Raw genomic sequence first — 26,740 nt, forward strand, 5'->3', positions numbered from 1 at the left:
ACATATACCTGATGAAGGATTTACATTTTTCATATTTACATCTACATGTTCACATAAAACATGAACAGAAAACACTATAAATATTTTTAGAGGGTTTTTTTTAAAAAAGGTTAAAACTATAATATGCAGCCATACGACAAAACAACACCAATGCCAGGTTCCTTAAAGTAATGGTATCAGGGCACTTATTATGTCCAGTCCAGTTCTGCACTTCCCTTAATACCTGGATCAGGTACTTCTAAAATGTTAGTAATATCAAAACTACCAGGCCACAATTTCACAAATTTCAGTCTGTCTAATAATTGCACCACATACAGATGGAGCACACATCTTGAATGTAAAAGGTCTCCAACAATCTCATTGAACCACCATGGGTCGTATAGTTTCTGGTACACCTATGGGAGATTGCAGTCAAATCCAACAATGCATGTTCTTGCTAGTTAGTAAGTTTTGGAACTAACAACCACAGAGGTGTATTGCTGATAGGCAGAGACTCAGACCATAGAAATATAATTGGCAGAGAGGGCTCTTTATGAAGTCATTTCCCCTCCTCTCTGGAATGGGAAGAAACAAAGAAGCATTTCATGTTCCCCCCTCCCTTCCTTTGACCAGCAATGAGGGTAGACATGCCCTCTGCTTGCTCCTGCTCAGGCGCATGCCTAAGACTGTTTCTACTGTAAATATACCGTATTTTTCGCCCTATAGGATGCACTTTTCCCCCTCCAAAAATGAAGGGGAAATGTGTGTTCGTCCTATGGGACGAATGCAGGCTTTTGCTGAAGCCTGGAGAGCGAGAGGGGTCGGTGCGCACCGACCCCTCTCGCTCTCCAGGCTTCAGGAAACTATCCGCAAACAGTGGGAGAGCTGCAGGAAGTCGTGCAGCTCTCCCACTGCTTCGCGGACAGCTGCCTGGACCCAGAAGCCTGGGGGGCGCTGAGCTCAGCATCCCCCAGGCTTTGGGCTTTGCGCAGCTCTCCACAAGCCGTGGGAGAGCTGCTCGAAGTCGAGCAGCTCTCCCACGGCTTGCAGATAGCAGCTTGTTTTGGGGGCTGGGGTCGGGGAAAGCTCAGGCTTCCCCCGCCCCAGCCCCGCGCCTGGGGGAAAAAAAAAAATTTCCCCCCCTTATTCCCCCCCCAAAAAAACTAGGTGCGTCCTATGGGCCGGTGCGTCCTATGGGCCGGTGCGCCCTATGGGACGAAAAATACGGTAAGTATTTTACCTGCATATAGCCTCTCCTACATATTAAAACCCATCCCACAAAACCAACTATCACATATAGATTTCATAATATGCTCGACCTTGGCCTGACCCAGCAATTTTTTTTAAAAAAAAGTTTTTCCAGCAAAAGTGCATACTCAAACAGCACTTCATACGTATTATCTATGCCTTAAGTATTGAGAGAATGTGAATATGTCATACTGGTTTGTAAATTAAGAACCCTATTATCTTGCCTTGGTTATGTCAGCCCTTGGTGACAAGGCTGCATCCACCTTTGCTGCCTTCTACTTTATTCCCCATCCCCAGCAGCTGATTGGGGCCTTCTCTAGTCTCCTATGATGCTCTCCTCTCTGTCTGAAGGACAGAGGGGAGAGCTAGCATTCCTTGCTTCCTGTTCCATAGTAGCAAGATAACTTCCATCATCCAACCCCAGTTTCTACAACACCCCTCCGCAATTCTCCTTCATCCGCCTCATCTGACTGAGCCTGCCAATCCATGCCTGATCCTGATAGGGCCTCATGACTGATGACATCACTTCAGGTTTAGGCGATCGACCTTAGAAACTCTCAAGCTGATACAAGATATGAATCAGAGAAATTGAAAAACTACATTTCAAACAATGCACAATGGTCACATAAGGGACGTTGTCTCAAACTGTTCTGTGAACATCTTTCTCCAAGGTACATGTCAGGGCTCAGGTGTGCTCATTCAGCAGGTCTAAACCCTGCAAGCAACTCTCTCACTATGCTGATCTCCATTACCATGTGGTACACTGTGGACCAGAGGTTTAGGCACACTGAGTATCAGTTTTGTTTTTACATTAAAAGCTTAACTGGCAGCATGTGGAATTCCCACATAGACATGGTTTATTGCAACATCGAAATAAAGTTTTCTTTTTAATCTACAGTAAAGTTACCTTTACTACTATCCAATGTAACGACCTCTGAAAATTCACAGAATTGCCAGAGCAGGAAATGGAAGATGTGGACATTTATAAAAGGATATCCTATAAAGAGAGTATTATTTTGTCCAAATGGGATCTAAATTTTGTTTATTGCTGCAAGTCTCTATTATTATTATTATTATTATTATTATAAAAAGCTGTTTGAAATGTTCAGAAATGTATGGTTTTGAGTGCCCCTTTGCCATAAAAATTAATCATGCTTTCAAAAACATATACATTTCCCAAATGCAAATCAACTATAAATGACCGAGGGGGATATTGTGGTCTCAATTTAATGATTTGCAAGCATTATGTTTCCTACTTCAGGAATCTTAACAAACCATAAATGAACAACAGTCAACTCAGGACCTTCTAGAGGACATTCTGACTTCTTCCCCAAAGTGCAGGGCAATGTATTAATAACCCTCTGCAATGCAGTGCAACGATTATTTAAACCTGTACATCATACTGCAGAGATTTCTATAACAAAACAAAAGCTTTTATCTTGCTGATTCGCTAAAAACCCAAGTTTTGTATACACATTGTATATACATTGATTCCAGTTTGCAGAAAATGCTTTCTTTCTTACTTTTAAAAGTTTAATAAGATCCTCGACAGAATACTGTTTGAAAACCCCCACCCACCCAACCTTATAGCCAAAATGATTCCAGTTGTGATCTGCAATTTTTCCACTATATTCCAAAGCACTATGGAGGCAAATACATTATCCTTCTAGTGGTAGACTGAAAACATCATTGCTAATTCTAGGAGTGCAATATATTCCCACCATTAAGATCTATTTCCACTTTGTTCTTTGTCAGTCACCTTATTTTCTTTCTCAGGATCATAACACAGAAATGCTAGAAAGGTTTATTTACACAATGCTTTCGTTACTTTTGTAAACTCTAGATTATGGTTCTGTTCATCAAAATGGATTTTTCCTCCTCTGCAACTTACAGCAAGAGTTGAAGGGCTCCCTCCAGACTTCCTGCAATAGACTTCCTCACTCACCCCGAGCTCAAAAGCTTCCTTCTGTGGAATTCAGTTTCCGCAAACCACCATCACTGAGTTCCATTTATTACCCTACTATTCTTTGAAGTCTGCACAGCTATCACTTCTGCAGCTGAAGAGATATGCTTTTTTATTTAAATTTTAAAATTTGTACCAAAGACTAGCTTGTCTCTTCAACAGCTAAACCAGGGGTCAGCAAACTTTTTCAGCAGATGGCCAGCCCACTGTCCCTCAGACCTTGTGGGGTGCCGGACTATATTTTTTTTGGGGGGGGGGGAATGAACGAATTCCTATGCCCCACAAATAACCCAGAGATGCATTTTAAATAAAAGCACACATTCTACTCATGTAAAAACACGCTGATTGCCGGACCGTCCGTGGGCTGGATTTAGAAGGCGATTGGGCCGGATCCAGCCCCCAGGCCTTAGTTTGCCTATCCATGAGCTAAACAGTTAAATGGCCAGTCACCTAGACTTTGCTGTTCTTACTTTCCCATTCAATTAACTGCACTTCAGAGATAACTGTACATGAAGACAAAGCAACTGACTTAGCCTCTTCCAAAGAAGATTACTCCACAACTTTATGGCAGTTCAAGTCCAGCTTTAGGCTGCCCCTGAATTCACAACACAGAGACATGTCTTCCTTCCCACAAGTTATCCTTGCATCAGAGTGAATTCAAAGGGTGGTGTGGGATGTTCTATTCATGCTGGGCAGGGTAGACAGAACTCTCTTGGCTACCCAGTCACTCACCTTGTGCAATGCTTTAAAGACATTTGGCAGCACCAAGGTTGACCCTTGCTACTTCTAAGCAGCAATGCTGGCGAACTTCATAATACAGTGGTACCTCAGGTTAAGAACTTAATTTGTTCTCGAGGTCTGCTCTTAACCTGAAACTGCTCTTAACCTGAAGCACCACTTTAGCTAATGGGGCCTCGCGCCGCTGCTGCACCGCCGGAGCACGATTTCTGTTCTCATCCTGAAGCAAAGTTCTTAACCTGGGGTACTATTTCTGGGTTAGCGGAGTCTGCAATCTGAAGCGTCTGTAACCTGAAGCGTATGTAACCCGAGGTACCACTGTATAAGTTTGTATGTGTTAAACTGAGCATCAACTTTCCAGCTAGAAAGCAAAGGTACAACACATGTGCAGTTGGCATTCATGACTACAGGGGTGTTTTGCAGGCATATGAACAAAAGTGGGGGAGAATCTGGCATTCCACAGCTAACTTCCACCCCTGAGAATTTTCAGAAAATGGTGATAAATACTAAACCAATTCTGACTTGAGGTGAAGGATCACTAATTGTCTCAAAACAAAGCAAAACCCAGATGAAGTGAAACTAACTCCTTCCCTGAATCCCCTTCTCAGCACATTCTGGAATAATAAAAGGATGTGAAGGGTTTGTGGCAACCACCAGTAATGCCCAGTTACCAATGACAACCAAAACTGGTTGACTCCTTTGGATTAGTTTGCACTTTTAATTAATAGCTGGGCTTGAAGCCTTGCCTCCAGCCTAATTCCTTACCTTACAAGCTTTTCAACCCACTAGCACTTAGGTCAACTCCATTTCCAAAGTATTCCCCACTCCCCAAGAGAAGATTTGGAAAAGATGTCGACTTGTTATGTTTTTGTAGAATACACCCTCCTTCCACTCACATTACTAATGCTCCTCCAGGTAGTCCAAGCACAGGTGATGGATGAGCATATGGAAAGAAGGAAATCTTAGAAAGAGAGCATATAATCAGAGGGTAAAGATTTTCCTAATCCTACACAGATATGAAATGATTTGGAATATGGTAACATTGCTGGAACTTATGTATCTTAGGAAACAGAAAAATTGGACAATTAAATTTCTAGAACAAGGGTCTCAACAAACAATGTCTGGGAATGACAAGTTCCTGGATAATATAAATGTTTATAAGTTATTTACAATGCTTTATTAATTGATCAGGTAAAATTGACCCACAAGGCAATTTCCTAAAACACGCCCACCAGTTGTCACTGGTGATGCCAACTGATAGGTGGGAAGGCAGCATTTAATCCTGCACTGGCGATGGGCACTGCTCCCAGCAGGGAAAAGGATCATGCAGCCAAGGCAGCCAGATTTAATCCTTGCTCATCAGCTGGGAAGTGAGGCTTAAATCCCTTAGCATAAATGCTGTTTGAAGCAGCACACACTTCTCCTTTAAGTCAATGGGCTGGCAGCAGTGGAGTAAGGAAGAGGAGTCCCCCCCCCCCACTGCCACTGACTGCCCACTTGCTTAAAGAAGCGCAAGCTGTTTCAAACAGCACTGTGTTAAACAGGGTAGTGCCTACAAAATCTACAACGAAGAACATTGTCTAGTTTGAACAGACTTAAATATAACTGACGTATTTATTGTCTTAGGCATAAAGCAGCCAACTGTGCGAAAATAGTTTAAGGGCCATTGGCGAAGTTGCCATTTTTAAACGCAACTGCCCTAAACGTTCATGAATACATTCAAGTGGCACAGGGCTTTGCTGCATTCCACCCTGATCTTTCCTTACCCCATGGGTCGGCACAAGAAAGCCTTCCACACAAAAGTTTCCAACACAAATGAGTAACAGCAAAAACACTGACCACACAGAAAGGTCAAGCTGCTCTCATTACGTGTGCACAGCAGGGCCGCAGCATGGTAAGCATCAGAAATTTTCCCGCAGATATAAAACACTACACTTTTTCACTTTACATTGTTGATTCTATTTTTTTTTTTGTAACTGAAGGATGCATAATTAGGAACTTTCAGAGTATATTCATCTATTAGCATGAGTTACATTCAAGAGCAACAGACACAAAGCTTCCTTCCCCCTTATCTGAGGTAATGGACTATCCTGGATTAACTCAATAAACTAGAAATTTACCTCTGCTTTGCAATTTGTAACTAATTTATGAACTGATCAGTACTGAGGTTCAATCCTGCACTGCAAGCATGTTCTCAAAAGCCTTTCCTTCTTGTCTCAAACTTAACACTGAGAGGCTTAGTGGTGGCACAGAAATGTCATCTGTGATAGCGAAGTCAGAAATGGAGCTTGTAATGACGGATGACTACTCCACATTTATGCACAAATTTGGGTTTCCGTTACCCTGATATCCACCTTATATACCCCACCAGTTTTCATGTCAAATAAATGAATAGTTTTGCAAAAAAAAGAGGGATTCTTCAATTCATAATATACTGTGTGTGAGGCTCCTTCCAAACGACATTTCTGACCTTTAGCTGCTATGGAAACAAGTTGCCTATATAGGCCGACTCTTTAATTATGCAATGATTCATTTTCAAAAGAAAAAAGGGGGTGTCCCAGGCTATCTGCTTGGCAAAAGACACTGAATGTTGAACACTGTTCGTTCTGTCGTAAAGACTTCTAAATTTAAGTGTGATGAACAGTACAAAAACAATGTATAATTTGCTGCACAATAGGGGGGCAGGAAAAACCCTACCTTTGCACAAAGGATGCAAAGTGGGGTAAGTTTAAGATTAGAGCAAGGCACCAAAATCTTTTCTTAAACTTACTTGCCAACTGCAGAACATTTAATTGGTCAGTTTCCATAAGTAAAGTCCTACAAGAAAGACTCCATGACTTAAATATATATATAGCAGAGAGCACAGTCACCAGGATACTTGAACGAGAATGTGGCACCTCTGGAAAGGACAAATGAAAGGCAATGGCCTGCTACCAATGGAAGAATGCTGCATTGGGCCACTAGGATCAAAGGAGTAAAGCAGTCAGTGAAATCAACAGGGACGCAATCACATAAATTGTGGGTAATTTGCGGGAAAACATAGAACTGAAGCAGCTAAAGAAAATACAGTGGACGCTCGCGTTGCAAACATGATCCATGCGGGAGGCACATTCGCAACCTGCAGTGTTCACAACCCGCAGTGCCGCGTCAGTGCATGTGCGGGTGGCGATTCAGTCCTTCTGCACATGCACAAAGAGTGATTTTTTTAGCCCTTCTGCAATGGACCAAAACCCGGAAGTAACCCATTCTGGTACTTCTGGGTTCGGCGTGATGCACAACCCGAAAACGCGCAACCTGAAGCGTCTGTAACCTGAGGTATGACTGTATAGTTGTGCCACATTATGATCATCATACAAAGACTGCTGGAAGTGGTGTCTTGTGTGATGATTTACCGTATCATAACACATCGTTCGGGCACAAAGAGTTTTCACACTGGTATCAGCCTCCTTCTAGAAGAAGTAGTAATGCTAATTCTGGTTACATCACTGAAGAAATGAGATAATTGCTACTTCTCAACTTTTAAAAGGAAACAAAAAGCCAGTAACTCTCAGCCTGTGCAGACGTTTCATTGCTGAACAATGCGGCACATTCACTACTGAATGAATCCCAGAGCATGGTGAGTCTCAGGGAGGCCACTAGACTGGTTATTATTGCACTAAGCATAACCCTCTCATAAGAGCTATTAGCTGGCATGCTTGGTGGAAAATCAGTGTTTCTCTGGAAGCAGCTGTTAACCACTACCACCCCACTTCAATTCTCCTTTTTATTTAAAAGGATAAGGAATGACTAGGCTTGGCATACTCCAAGTTTTCCATGCAAATTTTTATCTTTTAGAACTCTCTCTATGCAAATGATATATACAAAATATCTGGGCCAGAATCCAAAGAGTTACTTACTATGAAATACTTTTGCCCACCCACTCCCCAACTCATGCCATATAACAAACTGTTCTTTAAAGTACCCTATGTTTCTAAAGCAGTTTGTCATGCCATATACTTAAGCTTAGAAAACACAAATCTAAGGCCGGCTGGATGTTTGGAACTGCTTATACAGTCTCTTTGGGTCCCAGACCTGCCAAAATTCAACTTTTTTGCTTTGGTATTAGGTAAAGATTACGGTTTTTTAAAAAAAATTATAATGCAAGAGTAGTGAGCAGAATGAACATGTGCATTAAGGACAGAATCATTTATACAGCAGACTTCAGCTTTGCATTATTTACAGCAAAGAGTCTAGCTGTTGTATATTTATTTTTAAAAGAGCTTGCCTCTTTGGCAGTGAAATAAGCCAGCTAAGCAGTGACTGCATATAGGCAATGCAGCTACAAAGCCACAGATCAAGTTCAGTAAAGCCTGTAACTGTATCCAATAGTTACATTTAATTATACAAACTAATGAGGGAATACATACCTTGTATGTATATTGCTTTAACTGTTCAGCACAACAAATAAACACAAAGTGTGGTGTACTCACAGCAAGAGAGATTTTGATCAGATGTGTATGTAAACGGTATATATGCAGCAGTGATCATGCTAAAGCAAGAGCCCTCTCTTAATTTTTGAACCATCTGCCTTGTACTGCAGTCCCACCTGTTCAGGAGGGACCCCATATCCTCTGGAAAGAGTTACTGGGGGGGCGTGTACAGGGGAGGAAGGGAAAAATCAGTTTTGCAAGCTGCCTTTCACTCACACAAGCAGTGGAGACAACTCACTAATTAATTAACAATAGAGTTTGGAATGCAGCATTCAAAATCTTCTTGTAACCTTGCATCTAGTGGGGAATGCTTTGTCTGGAAGCAAAAAAATAGCATCCTATTATAGTTGCAAGGATTGTGGAAAGCACCAGACAAAAGGATTATGGATCAATTTGTAATTCCAGAGCCCTTGGCTTTGGTCAGAATTTATTAGCAGCACAAACTGTCATGGAATGTGTGCTCCACCTGCTTCTTGTTACCTTCATTCATGAGAACTGCCATCTAAAAATGATAATTCCAGAGTATTTTTTTCTATATACATACAAAGCTTGATAAAAATTCAAATGTCTCTTTAATATTATTGGTAAAGGACATTAACCCTAATGGGACATTGTAAACGCAAGTAGTTTTGTGATACCAAACTCACTACTGCCACCACCAATGTAAATGCTTTCCCTAAAACCTTAAATTATATAAATTATAAACACCTGCATTTCCATAGGTTTGTATCCTTTACATATGGCATCTTCTTTTTATAGGGCACTAAGTGTGCCAAAATGGGGGAAACAAGCAAAGTCATCATTTTGACATTAGCCATTCTGACCTCAAGATGACAGTCAGGATCTAAGACACTGATGCTGATGCAGAACAAAGTGTGAAAAGGGTTCACCTCTGTCTGTCCTGAGACAACTGCACTGAGAAGTACAGTGGAGGAAAGTATCATGGTAGCAGGCTAAGGGTTTTTTTGGGGGGGGGGGCAGTTGCCCTTCATTCCTCTTTACTAAGTTCATCAGGTAAAGGAAGAGGAAAATAGACACCTAGCCTCACTAAGCAGGAGTTAAGAGGTGGCTTCTCTCTTTTGGAAGTATGGGCAGAATGAACACGCGTCTCTTGAAATTGACTGAGGGGGGTTGGAGAAGCTGAATGAGGTTTGAATGTTTTTAGCTAAGTTAGTTGAAGACGAACTGATTTGGAAGGTTGGGAGTTTCAGAAAGCTCAGATCTCTCTCTGCCGTGAACCATAGCTGTCAACTTTTCCCCTTTCTTGCGAGGAATCCGATTTGGAATAAGGGAATTTCCCTTTAAAAAAGGGAAACATTGACAGCTATGCCTTGAACTCAAGTTTGTGACCTTGGGCAAGTCCCTTGCCATTCAGCCTCACTAGTCTGCCTTCTGCAGACCAGGTAGTGCAGAAGCAAATGTGGGGTCAAAGGGAGCAATTGAATGTTTAGCCCCCACCTCTGCCTTGCACTCAGATTGTAGTCTTGGGCTATTCCATTCAATGCCACAAGCCAAAGAGCAGTGATACCATCCCGAAAATATCTTACATAGTTTTCAACTAAAAGGAATTGTCATTATGAGATGGCTGCATTTATCCCCAAGGATCTCTAACTCCTTTGGAAGAAACTTCCAAGATGCTATTTTCTGAAGATTGAAATGCTTATTTCTGGACAATTATCAGGTTTCCTAAGCTTTGGTTACTCCAAACCCCTATTTTCTTAGACTGTTGACTCTATAACACACACACACACACACACACAAAATAAGGGCAAAAGCAAAGCTGCTGCAGTGTGTTTATAACCTTTTTGAATCTATAAATATTACAAGCAATAGGACATTGTTTTCATATATTTACATCCTAATCCATGCAAGTTAAATGGGACCTGTTTCCAAGGAAGCAAGCCCAGGACTGAAGGCTTTGGCAATCACAAGAAAGCAGGCTATGAAAAGGCATAAAAGCTGAAGCTCACAAAACGCAGTTATATTCATTTTTGAGCAAAACCCTTTCAAACATGCTTAAGACACACAGTTATAAAAATGCAGCACAGTACGTGTAAAGATGCATAAGAGGAGAAAACAGAGACAGAGGAGAGTTAACAAGAATCAAAGGAAGTACAAGAAAAGAATTGCTTACCCTACAGATGCTTCCTCTGCAACAAACAAGCTCATTTTTCACAGGGCTGGGTGGGTAAGCCTACCCACACTCCATTAAATCAATTGTTCATTCTGCAAATTGGCTTAAGGCTGCTCTTGGGCATTTTATACATAGAGATGCAGCTGCCTAGAAATGCATCTGCAAAGTGAGGCAAAAACAAACAGCACCACATTCACATACCAATGAGAGAGAGAAAGAAAGAAAGAAAGAGAGCGTGCACACCCACGGGATCGCTAATGAATTCTCCGAAAGAACCAGCCTAAATGGCTATTCACTGAAAGGTGTTCAACACAAGATTAACAAGTGGCTAAGAGCCACCCTCCGGTTTTGATTTTTAAAGCTGCAGTTTTTTTGATACCACTGCTGGCAACCAGCCATCACTGCAGGCCTCAAAAAGTAGTGGAAAGCTTAAAAGGGGGAAAGAGCCTGCCGGGAAAATTCTTCTAAGCCTGCAGCTCTGCAGCACTCTCGTTCTTTACAATCAGGAAGAGCAAGAACCCTCATCCCATCGCCAGTCTTTCAATGCAAACTCTAAAAAGGAAATGTAAGGAGGTCTATGTGACGAATCACTTAGCCCAGCTCTAATATAGTAAATATTATGACCTGAGTATTCTTGCAAGGTTTGAACATGTGGGCTACTCTTATAAATAAAACCACACACATACACACATAATCAAATATGCTCTTGCCAGCAGCAACATGGGTAAAACAGGGGAAGAGAATGAAGATAATAAAGCTAAAGAAAGGGATTTTCTCAGGTATTTCTCCTGTTTCAGGAACTGACGAAGGGGAAGTTCCATAATCAAAGATCAACAACATCAACCATCAAAGAAATCTTTATATTTTACATACATTGCAATTTATGGACAACCACTTGTTTCAGTCTGACATAAACCACAGTCCTTTATATACACAATGTAAATAAGGTATGCTGTGCTAATAAAACGAGTCCCCTTTCCCTTAACAAGCAAAGACACAAACCTACCGTATTTTTCGCCCCATAGGGCGCACCTAGTTTTTTTTGGGGGGGGGGGAATAAAGGGGGAAAAAATATTTTCCCCCCAAGTGTGGGGCTGGTGCGAGGGAAGCCTGAGCTTCCCCCGACCCCAGCCCCGAGAACAGCCTGCTATCCGCAAGCCTAGGGAGCCCGGCGGAAGTTGCGCCGGTCTCCCCAGGCTTGCGGAGAGCTGCGCAAAGCCCGGGACTGCAGGCAGCTCTGCGCAACCCTTGGGAGACTGGCGCGAAGTCGCTGCGCACCGACCCCTCTCGCTCTCCAGGCTTCAGCGAAAGCCTGTATTCACCCCATAGGACGCACACACATTTCCCCTTCATTTTTGGAGGGGGGAAAATGCATCCTATAGGGCAAAAAATACGGTAATAAATATATGGTTTTACAATATAAATTACAGTGGAACAGCTTTCCCTTCATATGTTTTACAGTCATGCATTTCATTGCTTAGCTCTGTCTATATTTTAGAATATCCAGCTTTATTCTTCTTGGAAAAATTATCTGTGTAATTTCCCTATTAACTTTTATCTTAACTGCTGTCACACTAAAAGAATTCTGTAGAAGGTTTTAGGAAATGTGAGTTTAGGTTAGTTTCCAACATATTAAATTGCTGTGATTTAATGTTCTATGTGTCTTGCGAGTCAAAGGAAAACAAAACCAAAAAATCCTGTAAAACACTAATGTCTTGTGTATAGATGAAATCTAAAGTTCAGCACCGAGACTTGAAGAAAGTTTCCAAGTTTCAGTAAACTGGTCATAAGACACAAGTTTATTTGAAAGTTCTTTTGCTTGTTACATTTGCTGGAAAAGTGGGGAGATAAATAGTTGCCTTTAGGTGGCAAAAAAACCAAAGTCAATGGTAACTTTTTAGAAAATGTTCGACTAACTCAGCCTTGCCCAGCCTGGTGATCTCCAAATGTTGCTGGCCATATTGACTGGGGCTGAGGGGAATTTTAGTCTAAAACATTTTGTTTGGTGACTGCTGCCTATGTCATAATCTCAGAATTCCAAATCTGCCCAGGGTGCCAAAAAAACTTGTGACAACCAGATAGTATATTTTCCACAACCTGGTTTAGTCCCTAGGAGCCAACTCCTATGGGCTGAGGTCCCATTGCCCTCCATAAAATATTTGAGGGGGCTGTGCCCCTAAGTTGATGGGCATTGCCATTCAAATGGGGTGTGTGTGCTGCATCTTGTGATTAATTATACCTGGGGCCCCCAATATTTTATTCAAGTTGGCACCACTGTATAGAGAGGAATAGGATTCTCTAAAATTATACCCTCAAACCTGAGTTTTAACCAAGCTTAGCAAGTGTCACAATAGTGTATTTAAACCAGGAAGAGAAGGGTGGGATGCTATTTTCTTTAATCACAAAATAAACTTTCTGTATTCAAACTAAATAAGCCACCAGTGTTTAGGCTAAACATATTTGATAGAATTATTACAAAAGTAACCAAAAGAGAGAAATGTTTGGATATTACATTCAGGGCTATTTTGTTGAGAAAGAAAAAAGTGATGACTTTAGATAAGAATCATGTGGCTGTCCCAGTACAATCCTGGGCTGGAATGTTAAGACCATCACATTTTTCTTTCCTCAGTTCTCAAATATATTCAGTAATTATTTTAACCTGAACTTTGCATGGCCTTAAATGTAAAAAGCAAGCACACAGAACAGCTCTACTCAGTGCTATTTGGGTGGTATAATAAATAGGCATGATACTTGAAAATATCAACTAACTTCAAGCTGAGGACAGGAGGAAGTTCCTTGGCAAATAAAATTATATTGCATCATTACATGCTACATTGTGATGAAAGATTAATGACAAAACCAGTCCAGGAGGGATTGTTGTTTGAGGAGTGACACCAGACAATTCTTAAAAATACTCAATTAGGAGATTAAAATGACTGATCCCATTTTGATTCATACCATAGATTCAGGTTCTTTAGTCTGAACAGGTAGAACACAACACACTGCCATTCAGCTATCACGTTAGCTGATTTAAAACTGGTGTTTACTTATTCTTTCAAAATTTCAATCCATTACCTAAACTGATGGACAAATGTATTATAAGAACACAACAAAGGCAAATAGTCTACCTTCATACTTTCTTTTACTGTTCAGAGTAATCTTTGTCTAATCTTGCGAATGCAAGATGCAATTAGAATTAAAGGAAAATAAATCAGATGTTAAAGCCATTACCAGCAAGGTTTCCTCAATGACTTGTCACAGGAGCCTTTCTTAAACCTTGACGTGACCTCAAAAAAGATGCTTGGTCTTGATGACAGCACCGTTTCCTTAACACAAGAAGCCTTCACAGTGATCCTAAGGACACGACTATCACCAACAAGGACTACCATCAAAAGATAAGTCTTACCATTACTTGTTGCAGGGGTGGGAGCATGAAATTTTCCAGATGTTGATGAACAACAATTCCCACCAGCTCCTACTCTTGGTCATTTTGGCTGAAGCTGATGAGAGCTGGTATGTAACATCTGGAAGCCCACAAGTTTCCCATCCCTGGACTATTGAATGGCCATGTTCAGCCAGTCATATCTCAGCTCATTCAGATAATATGTACAACAACCTCTTGTCCCTATGTGCTGCCCACTGATAATCAATGAGTACTAGGCATGATGGCTATGCTTTGCCTCCACAGCTGGAGGTGGTTTGCTTCTGAATGGCAGTTTCTGGAAACCACGAGAGGGCAGAGTGCTCTTGTGCACTGGCTGGCCACTGTGAGAACAGGATGCTGGACAAGATGGACCACTGACCTAATCCAGCAGGCTCTTATGTTCTTAGGGAGTCTTAGATGTACCTACTTCAGGGTTGTTGTGAGGATAAAACTGGGAAAGGGGCGAACTGTGTTCATCACTTTGAGCTCCTTGAAAGAAAAAAAAAGGGGGGTATGTTTTACATAGGACTAAGTAAAATTTCTTCATTGAGGCTTTAGAATATCCATTTAACTTTTAGATCTAAGATTTCAAAGGAACCAAGATGCGGTGCACAATGTCTGAGTTTTAAAGGAGCCAGAACTCTTGCAATATCTATTACAACTGAAACCAATACCCTAAATGAATATTTGTAACAATTGTATCTCCCAAGGCTGAAATATAAAGCAACAAATAATTTTGCTTTTTTGGCAGATGGCTAAAATACCTCTAGCTCTGAATCTTTGAACTGGAATTCTAGTTTATTCCATGTATCAAAGTCAGTCCGCCAAACACAATAATTAAATGCCTCCAGAATAAAGGAAACTTGCCAGAATTTCCAAGTTCAATTGAAAAATAAGCATCAACTTGCATAGTCAAGATGCAGCAAAAGAAGTTGAACTTTATACCTCAAGTTATAGATGAAAGCAGATGCTAATATTTTTGTTTGTGCTGTCTCCATAGGAACGAAAAGTAACAAAAGATGAAGATTTCCAAAGAACAGTTATCAGGTTTGATTTAGTACCTCCAGTTCACACGTACTAATACTTCCCTTGAGTCACAAATATTGAAATAACGTGAAGAGAAGCAACAAAGACCTATCTTGAAGCCTCCCAGTTATCCCTAATCTGAAATATTACTTCCCTCTTGGGCTGGTCCCAATCTTTTAGATAAAAGTTGGACCATAGCAGTTAATGCCAACTTAAACACAGATACATAGTTATGTCCAGGGGATCTGGACTGAGGGATCTAGCCTTCAATAATACTGATCTCATGGGGAGAATCCCATTCACCTCCCAGTCTCAGGAAGCTGGCCATGCCGGATCTATGTGTATGCAGCTGTTAAGGCACACCTCTGCATTATTTAGGATGAATGCATTGTTGGGCCCAGTAACATATACCCCCCAAACATTCCTCAGATGAAAATAGGGACATTTGTCACTCTCCTCCCAAACTGTCTCTCCTTGACCCCTCATTTTTTGTCCCTCAAGCAGAGCATTTCCACCACCACTATACCAATGGGCCATGGTACCAACACCCTTCATAATCCTGAAAACCCCTTAACCCTGATTTTATTTTATTCATTGGTAGATTTGCCAAAAGAAAAACACAAACCAATAAATAAATTTTAGAAAGGGGCAAGTTTTTTTCTGGGGGTACGCAAGGGTACGCATACCCTAAATATTTTGTGAATCTAAATTTTGCCTCATATTTCAATATGAGTAGGAAAATGAGAGTACCCCTAAAAAAAATTTAAGAAAAGAAAGGTGTGTGTGTGTGTGTGTGTGTGTGTGTATAAAGACTCTTCCTTTCTTCATGCCCAGGGTGTCCCTGCCATCTGCCAGTTTTTCAGAGCCGGTGTGTCACAGCCACTACTGCTGCCATCGCTCAGAACAAGCACCAGCTCATTCTCCACCCCGAACTCGGTGGGAAAAATAGGGACATTTTGGGATCAGATCAGAAGCTGGGGTGGCTTTCATACTTCCAGGACCTTCCCTGGAAAATAGGGGCACTTGGAGGGTAACATGGCATCAAGAAAAGTTGTCATGTTATTGGCAACCAACTATATGTACCTCCATGCAAATGTGTGCAAAAGAGGACGGGGGGGGGGGGGAGAATACCATTCTTAAGTGCTCTCTATATACAGCACCTCTCATCACAGTTTGTCTGCTATAAGAGCCAGTTCACACCTTACTGCAAAAAAGAGAACTTCAAATAAATATGAACTAGTTAATACTATGGGTACATGATCTGACTTCTGCATTATTCTATGATTCTATGTCTTACAGCAACCCAACTGCTATGCCACAATCTACTTTATTTTCCTCATTCTCCCTCAAGTGGGATGAGAATTGAGCTGCAAATATAGTTGGCAGAAAAAGAATTCTGCTCGTCCCAATAGTAAACTGCACCAATGGAATACATATTCCTTACACACACAAACCCAAAGCCCAAGTAAAAGGACTACAATTAGCTGTTGTGGTTTTCAAAAAAAGCTAGTAAATTGTAAGTCTTACAATTGTCAAATTACTTAAAGAAAACACTGGATGTACCTTGAAGCTTTTTTGGGGGGAGGGGGAAATCCAGCATGGAGGTTTTCTGAGGTTCCCACCTCTATGGTTTGCTATATCAGCTTGTCAGTTCACCTTAAATTTGAAAGTTAACGTAATAGCAACTATACCTCCAAGCCTGATTTGCTGAAAAAATAACAGTTTAGTTGTTTGACCAATCTCACAGAAAGAACATATGCTTTTCTATTAATATTTTATTGCTTATAAAACATCAAAGCTGGCTGCCTTCCTACTTTGTCAGCAAGCAACAATTTCCCCCTTTTAAGCTAATTCAAACCACAGGGAGCCAATTAAAAAAAGTGAAGCTTAACACAACTATTTCCTTCTAGTAATCTCTCTAAATTTAGGGTTTATCAGGCCTTATGGGGTCTTCTTTCCAGAGCAATTGGCATTTATTCATTTAACTACCATGTGTATAGCTAAGGGAATGAAACAAGTTCAAACATTACCACTGGACTTCAAATTGAGAAAGACAGAATTTATTTAAAACACACTTGAGATTTCTTCTGAAAAGTTTTTCTTTTAATACAAGGAAATATGTTACAACATTCCTTCTTCCTTTGTCAAAAAGGGGCTAAATTAGTATTTTGGCAGTCACCAAAGGCTTTTTCCAGTAATATTAAATTTCGCCATGTTACAGGATATGGACACTAAAAGGCTACTGAAGGCTAATGCTGCTGTTATTTTAAAAGAATCCTTAGTTGTTGTTTTTTAAGGCAATGATGTGCTTCAATGAGGTAATACGAAAACATGTCCCCATTTTTTTGTTTTCGTTTTTCAGTGAAAAAAAGTTGGGAAGGGGGAAACAGAAGCATATACAGTCGTACCTTGGAAGTTGAACAGAATACGTTCCGGAAGTCCATTCGACTTCCAAAACGTTTGAAAACCAAAGCATGGCTTCTGATTGGCTGCAGGAAGCTCCTGCAGCCAATTGGAAGCCCCGCCGGATGTTTGGCTTCCAAAAATAGTTCGCAAACCAGAACAGTCACTTCAGGGTTTGCAATGTTCAGGAGCCAAAACGTTTGGGAACTAAGCTGTTGGCCTTCCAAGGTACGAATGTATTAAATTATTAGTAAATCCGGTGAAGTTTCAACTTCTGTTTTTTATTTATCTGATGTTTTTAAAACAAAAAGCACTTTTATCTTTCCTGACCACGCAAAATGAACTCAGTAATCTCAGCAAAGGAATGCAAACACCAGCAATGCACAAGATGAACTGCAAGTCCTGTGTTAAAGCTATCCAAAGCTTCAAAATTTACATGCAATTGCAAACTGAAAAACTGCATGCAATTGCAAAATGCATAGAATTATTATTATTATTATTTTGCATGATGTGAGGAATGTAGATCTGCCTCTTTGCCGAGACACTTTCATCTCTGCTTTAATTTTAATTTAGTAGTTTGTACAGAGAAAGGAGATACAATTGAATACACAATAGCAAAGCGCTTTTTGGCCTGAGGGCAGAAGCTTCCATACCCCTGGGCTAAAGGTTAAAAGATTCTGATAAACCTTCCTAAAATAAGCCAATCACAATCAGAGAACAAAGCACTGTGTTGCATGAACACAAATGTTTATTTGAGCAGCTAACAACCCTTTTTATATAATTCTTTTCCATTTTGTTTGCATGACATTTTCAACTCAGAAATAAAGCAGAATGGAAAATAAAGAAACCCTACAAACATGTGTATATATATATATATATATATATATATATATATATATATATATAAAAAACTTGGCAAAGAGGAAAGTGGGACATCCAACAATTTAAAAATTGTTCTCTATGGTAGAATTGACTAGATGTCAAAATAAACTGGTTTTTAAAAACACCTTCATGTGGTAGCAATTTTATCCAGCAAAAATCCTTACTTGAAGCAAAGAATTCCAAACAACAGAGCTGCATAACAAATTTCCAAATCACCCATGATGTGTAACAGGTGAAAACACATGAGCTGTGTTATTTAGATTTGTTTAAGGGAACCTATAAAATGCTTAGCGTCCAATAATTTGTTCAATATCAGATCTAGTTGGTTATCTTTAGAATAACAATTTGCAGCTAACTGCAATACAGTGGACGCTCAGGTTGTCAATGTGATCCGTGTGGGAGGCACATTCACAACCCACAGCACCACGTCTGTGCACATGAGGGTTGCGATTCGGTGTTTCTGCGCATGCGTGACCGCCGAAACCCTGAAGTAGCCCGTTCCGGTACTTCCAGGTTTCAGCACATCCGTAACCTGAAAAAACGCAACCTGAAGTGTCTGTAACCCAAGGTTTGACTGTAATGAAACTCTCAGGGCTGCATCGCGCATTACAAAATTTGTTCGTAGAAGGCTGTTTAATGAAGAGAACAATGCTATTGTTGGTATTTCACAGATTGATGCTCACAGCTTCCCTCCCCATGTCCACAACAAAAACAAACAAGCCATCAGCATATGTAGTGATCAGATTATCACATCATTTACAGACTACTCAGACAATATTTTTTTCAGAGGTGCCTTCTGCCTAGGAATTCTGTAAACATGTGAGGAGAGTCAGAATCTACAACACGTGGAAGCTTTCATCAGTGACAGCTATTTTTAGCCACCTATATACAAATCCAAATTGCTGCTAAGAAGGGTAAACAACATAGTAAATTCATGGCTATTTTTAGGAAAAGGTATTTAGCACTGCACTTTGACATATGTATCATCTGACATATATTTAGTACCTTTCACTAGCAATAATCCATTCGCCAAACCCGTGTGCTGGCATTGATATCAGCATGTGACACCAGAGTGATTTAAGGATTCATGCCTCCTACCAAAAAACATTATCATCTATAAATGACAGGCAAGAACCCAATACAACTGGTACATAAAACTCCAAATATATTAATATATTAATGTACTCAAGATTGCAGTAAGTATCTGTGAACAAGCCCCTTTAAAAACTCTTTCCTTATTTAATATTTATACTGGACAGCTCAGTTGGTTAGAACATGGTGCCAGTAACACCAAGGTCGCAGGTTCGATTCCCATGTGGGACAGCTGCACATTCCTGCATTGCAAAGAACTAGATGATCCTCAGGGTCAATTCCAGCACTACAATTCTTTGATTCTTACAATAAGTACAAAGGGATCTGCTTAGCAGGTGAGAGAGTGGATTTTCATACAGCTATTTAAAATAAAAAATCGTATTATGTTTGAGGCCAAAAATAAAGCAAATCAGGCAACTTCTCTCAATACTTAACCACCAAAAGCACTTCAGTCTAGAACAGGGAGGGATTTTAACTGAGCTCAAGATAAGGAAGGAAGGGTTAACTTTCATGGAAAACTCACGCAAATAGGCTTGTGTCTGAATACATCCCCAACTTCTGAGCACAATTAGCGGCTGTGGAATACTGCCTGTGCCAGACTGCTGGAAAGGCGAAATGGATATCCAGGGGGAGGGAAGAGGGGAAGGAGTATCCTGGAAAAAGGCATGGATGACTGAAACTTTCTACAGGAGACCTCTCCACAATGCAACATTTTGTTATAGATCCCAAATGTGCTTATATATTACACACTATGATTTATGGTGTATGTTGTTTGGGATTTCTAAGAAATATTTCAGAACACTGAATATTTCAGTCTCACCATCCATCCAACAGAGATGATATAATACACACACATTTTGTGTGTGTGTGTGTGTGTTATAAAGTCACACACACCTTAAAACTCACAGGCCATTCAAATTTTACAGGCATGATTAAAAGGAGTATTAGATCACAGCTGACTGGAATGCTGAACTCCAGCTGGACACCAGCCAACCGGGACTCATGGTAACCATTGTGTTTTTAAAGATCCATTTTAAAAGAGTCATTAATATTCTCCTCAGGACTTCAAATGCATGGCAAGTAATCCAACTTGGCAACAAACCTATGGAAGATGGTGTTACTTTCTACTTTCAGCCAACTCACTTTCTTGAACAGATTTGAAGGGTTAAGGCCCAACACTTGCTTTCATGCATCAGGGCATAGCCAGCAAGACTTCATGATGTAAACCCAGGTAAATATTTGTTTTGTATTCTATTTATAAATACTTTAATTACAAATTGGTTTAATGTAGGGTGCACCAAACACTATATAATTTGGATTTTCCTTCAACTGTAGCACATTCAAAGACAGCTGAACCCCAAAATACCTGCCACAAGGTTTTCACATTCAACTTGTTTATCACAGTCTTTTTTACTTTCACAAGTACTCTAAGCGGTGTTGGAAACTGAGATATGAAAGCTAGGAGCTAAATGGCACCTTAAGCATAGGTTATGGGCGCAACAATGGAATGTCTAGGCCCACTTTTTTATAACAAGGATACAAAGCAGAAAATGAATGAACTGCAGCTAAAATCTTATATTCATTTTTCACATGGTCTAGTCCTCATCTGAAGACTGCAAAAAAACCCCCCAAAGCCATGCTTCCCCTGCCCGCCCCACTAATATTCTTAAAAGAGGGTCTCTTCTCCAGTCTTCAGAGAGTGGCTGGAAGTGGGGAGGCAGAAAAAGGTCCTCATTTTCTTCCACTCTGCAGTTTTAATCTGAAACCTTAAGGTGCAGTACTGTGTCCAGAGCTCAGAAATGGCTCTCGCTAATGAAATTCCTTGTAGCAAAACGCGCCTAGAACAATGGGAGTTTCGAACATTGGCTTTAAGATAGCAGCCCAAATGCCTCTTCTTAAGCAATGTATATGGATTAGCTGGAAAAATGACCTCTTTATGATTACCGTATAGTGGGAGTAATTTCTACAAGCAGACCAAAGGAGGGGTAACAGCACCAAAGCCAATACTTTTCAGATTTGAAAAAAATAACAACTTGCCATGCTTATGACTGCCTCATGAGTTGTTCTTCAGTGTAGTTTGTAAATTTATCCAGAGAAGGAACCCTCTCTCCCTGCCCAGTTCCCTCCCAGCTGATCATTTACCTGCCCTGGAAGTAATAGCAACAATAGTAATGAATTTCTGGAGGCCTCTCTCCCTGATATCTGGACTCTGGAAATGTTATGACAGTGTTCCAAGAGTGAGAAGCCATTATGCACTCACTTCAACAAAACTAAGTTTTCCATCAGCTCTAGAAGATGCTCGAGCAGTGTTTCCCAAACTTGGGTCTTCAGCTGTTTCTGAACCACAATTCCCATCATCCCTAGCCAGCAGGACCAGTGGTCATGGATGATGGGAACTGTAGTCCAAAGACAACTGGAGACCCAAGTTTGAACTCTGAGCTTCAACTCTGGACAACCTGGAGGGAAAGAGACGCCCAAATTTAGAGAATAGTTGTTAAATATGTCTGTCTCTCTGCCGGCACCATTCATATTTAAAACTTGACAGATTCTGGCCCATGTTACTTAACATCTTCTGCATTGAACGGGAAGAATAATTCAAGGTGTTCATATATGCAGGTGACGTGTAGCACTTTTAAACTTTTCAACCTAATACAAAGGAAGCTGTTGAGGTTCTGAACTGAAACTTGGAGAAATTAATGAGCTGGATGAGCACTAAGAAACTGAAGATGAATACACCCAAGACACACATGCTCCTGATCAGGAGGGAGATGGCTTTGGAACAAGAATTCTGCCTGGTTCGAATGAGAATGCACACACATAAACACATCTTGAAAAATCAGGTTTGCAGTTTGAAAGTGTTCCTAGACTCAGTTTTCTATCTGGATGACCTGGTGGCAAAAGTGGCCAGTTCCAAGAGAGTCAGACCTGGCTACAATTAAGAAGAAAGAGAGCCTGAGTTAAATCAAGATCAGATTAGTGCAATGTGCCTTAAATGGGGCAACTTTAGAAAAACCTTTAGAAGACACACTTGATCCAGAATGCAGCAGCAAGCTCATCTATAGGACCATGTTACACCTGCAGCCTCTGTGCCCACTGCCATTTCTTCCAGTCACAACTTTGGCAAATACCTTCAGATAGCTGAATGATTACCCATACCACCCTGTTTGTTCCCTAATATCTGGAGAGGTCCTTTTGTGCCATGTAGCTGTTTTAATGGCTGCATCCATATTGTGGGACATTTTGCTCCATAAAGTGTGGATGTCCCCTCTCAGGCTGTCTTTTGGCAGTAGGGAAAGACATTATTATTTAGATACGCGTTTACTCAAGTATCTGCTATAAATAATCATGGTGTATCAATGCCTTTTATTCTATTTTATGATATTGTTGATTCTGAATTACAGTAAGCCACTCTAGTGGGATAGAATTTCTATGTGAGTATCACAAGAGGACTCTGGTGCACCAAGGAGATCAAAATGGAATATATAAGCCATACCTGAGCTACAATTTTTAACAGTGTGTTATGATCAAAAGTGGAGGAGGGGTTCTCCCCCTCCCAGAGTGACTTAGAAACTTTTTTTGTATTCAGAGGATGGCGTGGAGGGTTGTAGTAATATTACTCATGACAAAGGATCCTGCTGAGCAGGGAGGATTAGCTACTCCGGTGGTCCAGAGTGTCCCATTACAACCCACTCGGGGGGGGGGGGATGGAAATATGTTAGATGCTGTGTGACAACTTAATCTACTACTCCTTACAGTGTACAGACATCTGGCTCAGCCTGTATAGAAATAATTCGACAGAAGCAATAGAGAAGGCAGAAGTTATCATCAAACACACACATTTACTATCCTCTGCATTGTCATTTGAATTATTATTAGTTTAAAATGTGACCTCTTAAGTTTTTATCTACACAAGAATTTTATTTGAAGCAATCTCCTTGTGTTATAAATTATCATGAACCAAGCCTTTTTATTTGGATACACACACAAAGGAAGATAAAAAAAGGAATACAGAGTCTGGACAAATTTGTCTCCTACAGCTGTCCAGGAAGAGATGCTAAAAATGATGGTTTATCCAGATGCCCTGCAAAATCTAGGGGAAGCAGTCTTCAAAATAATGTAAAAAACTTATCTGGCTCACCAGGAGAATACAAATGCCTTGTTAGGTTACTACAGCCCACAAACTAGCCAGCTGTGAAGGAAACAGCCTGGTGACAAACCATACCAGGAAAGCAGGTCAGGATTTCCTGCTGTAATAGAGCCTGCTACTCAAAGAGAAGCTAAAACGAGGGTCAAGCTGCAAAAAGGTTTTCTTGTAAAAGCTATGTCATAAATTGATAATAAGTAGCAGCCTAGAATTGGATTTCCATTCCACAGCATTTTCGATTTTGTGCCAACCTTACACTACCCAAATTACCTTGGTAACCAAATTTTCCATAACCTTTGCACTACAGGTGCAAACATACAGCTTTAGCTTCTGAGTGGCAAGTAATTCCTTCCACTTTTTGTATGCAGCGCACAAGCTTCTGTTGAAATGCTGATAAATTCATGGACATTTTTAAAAGGCTCTAGCCCTCACAGATTTGAATATATGAAGGTCAAGTTTCTAATATGAGGATTAATGCCAACCAGGATGCTTGTGACATATTTAAACAGATGTTATTTCAGATTGCTCCAATTCTCATTCATACACAAAGTCACCAACAATTTTAAAAAGGAAAATATCACTGAATAGAAACACTGGAACTACGTTAGGAACAATCTGGGCTAACGATCTGCATAACAATCTACTCTTGCAGTTCTAACACACTTCTCTGTTTCACTATGGACTAGCATAGTAGTTGTTCACTAGAGAGTGGGTTTCAAGGCTGTGATTAAGAAACACACAAATAAATTGTTTAATGTATTTGTATCGCTCAATAATGTTTCCATATATTCTTCATGTGTGCACACAAAACAAAACACAACACAACACAACACAACACCATTGCTTTGGTGAAAGAAAATAGACCAGAACATTCATAGGTAATTTTTGTTGACCAAAAGGGCTTGGTGGGAGAGAAGATGAAGAAACTACCTGCCAATTTTTAGTAAAGTAATCACAAGACTCTATTTTCTTTCATTCACTTCTGTTTATTGTTTGTTTACATGCGTATGCAGTGGCAGCTGGTAGCATTTTGACATGGTAGAGCTGCAATGCTTAACCTTGCTTTGTTTAAACTTTAGGAATGTGTGCCAGTACACATGAGCTAAGTGCTACTGTCTTCTCCTTGCTAAATAATAATAATAATAATAATAATAATAATAATAATAATAATAATAATTCACCCTAATGTCCCAAAGCAAGTTACAACATTAAAAGACAATTAGAGCTACACTTCTATGCACAGCTGCGTGGGAAGAAGCTGGCTGAGGCTGATGGGACATTGAAACGAACCAAGAAGTTCATTAAATCCTACAACCTGTAGCAGCACACAAGATAAGCAAACCAATGCTGTGGAAAAGACTGGCTGCTTTCAGGCTAATCCTTAGCAACTAGTGAATTTACAATATTCAGCAGGCAAGGAAACTAATTGGATATTGATGAGTTTCTATGCTGAAATGTTAAATATCAACACATGTCATTGAAGCAACTTGAATTGCAAGAGAAAGAAGCTTCACTGCTCATTTTTCTAGAGAGTACAAAAAATAGCTTTTAGAGACTCTTCCCTCATCATAACAGCATCCTCTTCTATTTTTGAAGCACTGTCCGGAGTTCTAAGCTATAACTTCACATGAAGGACAAAGTCCGCAGGGCAATAAAAATCTGAAACACAATTAATTCCTTGTTTGACTATCTTCAGAAAAGAATAAGTGATAGCAGCACAGAACCCCAAACAGATGACTGACATTACCAGATAACAATTAGCTTAGGTTAATGGGTAACACTTTGCCAGGCTCCTACAAATGTCAATACAGCACATCGATAGCTATAAAACACCCAAGGGAATGGTTAATATCACTCTAAGGCAAACTGCCTTATTGAGGAAAAAGAGGGACTGGCTGATCAAGTCATTACTACTACTCAGTTCCTGCTTGTGGGTTTCCCATAGGCTTCTGGTTGGCCACTGTGAGAACAAGATGCAGGACTAGATGGGCCATTAGCCTGACCCAACTGGCTCTTCTTACGTTCTAATTATCTTTACCACCCCCCAAACCTAGGAAGCAAAACAACAAACTCCAGATTAACATGGGAAATGCAGAGCTTAGGCCTTACTTTGCTTTGGCTATTTATTGTGTTCAGTTTTACAAAACATGGATCTGAAGTGAATGTTGAAATATCACTACTTGATGTATCATCAAGCGACTTTATTACTATTCAGGCTGCAATCCTGTAGCCACTATAGAAGTCAATAGGACTTAACTTCCAAGTCAATACATACAAGATTACGCGGTCAGTTTAATTTTGCTGTGCAAGTGGACTTATACAGTCGTACCTTGGTTGATGAACGCCTTGTGACTCAAACATTTTGGCTCCCGAATGCCACAAGCCCGGAAGTGAGTGTTCCGATTTGCAAACCTTCTTTAGAACCTGAACATCCGACACAGCTTTCGCAGTTTCCTTCAGCCAATCGGAAGCCGCGCCTTGGTTTCCGTACGTTTTGGAAGTTACCGTATTTTTTGCTCTATAAGACTCACTTTTTCCCTTCTAAAAAGTAAGGGGAAATGTGTGTGCGTCTTAAGGAGCGAATGCAGGCTGCGCAGCTATCCCAGAAGCCACAACAGCAAGAGGGATTGCTGCTTTCACTGTGCAGCGATCCCTCTTGCTGTTCTGGCTTCTGAGATTCAGAATATTTTTTTTCTTGTTTTCCTCCTCCATAAACTAGGTGCGTCTTGTGGTCTGGTGCGTCTTATGGAGCGAAAAATACGGTAAATGGACTTCCGTAATGGATTCCATTTGACTTCCAAGGTACCACTGTACTTACCCAACATTGGCTATCACACATAAAAACTTACCAAGTCACCAAATACCACACACACCATACAGGAACCTAACATGTCCCTAACCACCCAAACATTGTTTGAATCATCTCTCTCATTTTCCCTCACCACAAACTAACTTTTCAGAAATGAAACATTTTTGCATAATAATGCCTAAAATAAGCAGGAAAGGGGAGAAACACTACATTTGAGAAGATAGTTTCACCAAAAAAGGATTGATATTATATTTCTTACATTATGTATTCTGAGAAAACGAAAGAACAAGTTTTCTTAAGAGAAAAACAATACCGACCTTCATTCCTGGGTAAGGTTTCTTTACCCTCTGGTGTTTTATCTGGCATCTCAGCCGAGACCAATTCAGTGAAACCTGAGGGACATAAAGAAAGAAAACTGTTCTCATACCA

The 26,740-nt window shown here is 40.4% G+C and overlaps 1 protein-coding gene across 3 annotated transcripts in view; it reads right to left on the reverse strand.

Annotated features, from left to right (window-relative positions):
* Window positions 1–26,740, reverse strand: part of PLEKHG1 (pleckstrin homology and RhoGEF domain containing G1) — a 101,233-nt gene that overhangs the window by 46,969 nt on the left and 27,524 nt on the right. For 2 of the 3 annotated variants that reach the window (XM_083434745.1, XM_083434746.1), the window contains exon 2: window positions 26,629–26,703. In XM_083434745.1, coding sequence (XP_083290871.1) covers window positions 26,629–26,677 — 49 coding nt within the window. In that variant the 5' untranslated portion in view covers window positions 26,678–26,703. Of the gene's footprint in view, window positions 1–10,531; window positions 10,783–26,628; window positions 26,704–26,740 lie in introns of those variants that run through there. The other variant, XM_083434747.1, reaches the window with a different exon arrangement.

Source organism: Podarcis tiliguerta, assembly GCF_965153285.1.
Source record: "Podarcis tiliguerta genome assembly, chromosome: 3".
In the NCBI taxonomy this organism is placed as follows: domain Eukaryota; kingdom Metazoa; phylum Chordata; class Lepidosauria; order Squamata; family Lacertidae; genus Podarcis; species Podarcis tiliguerta.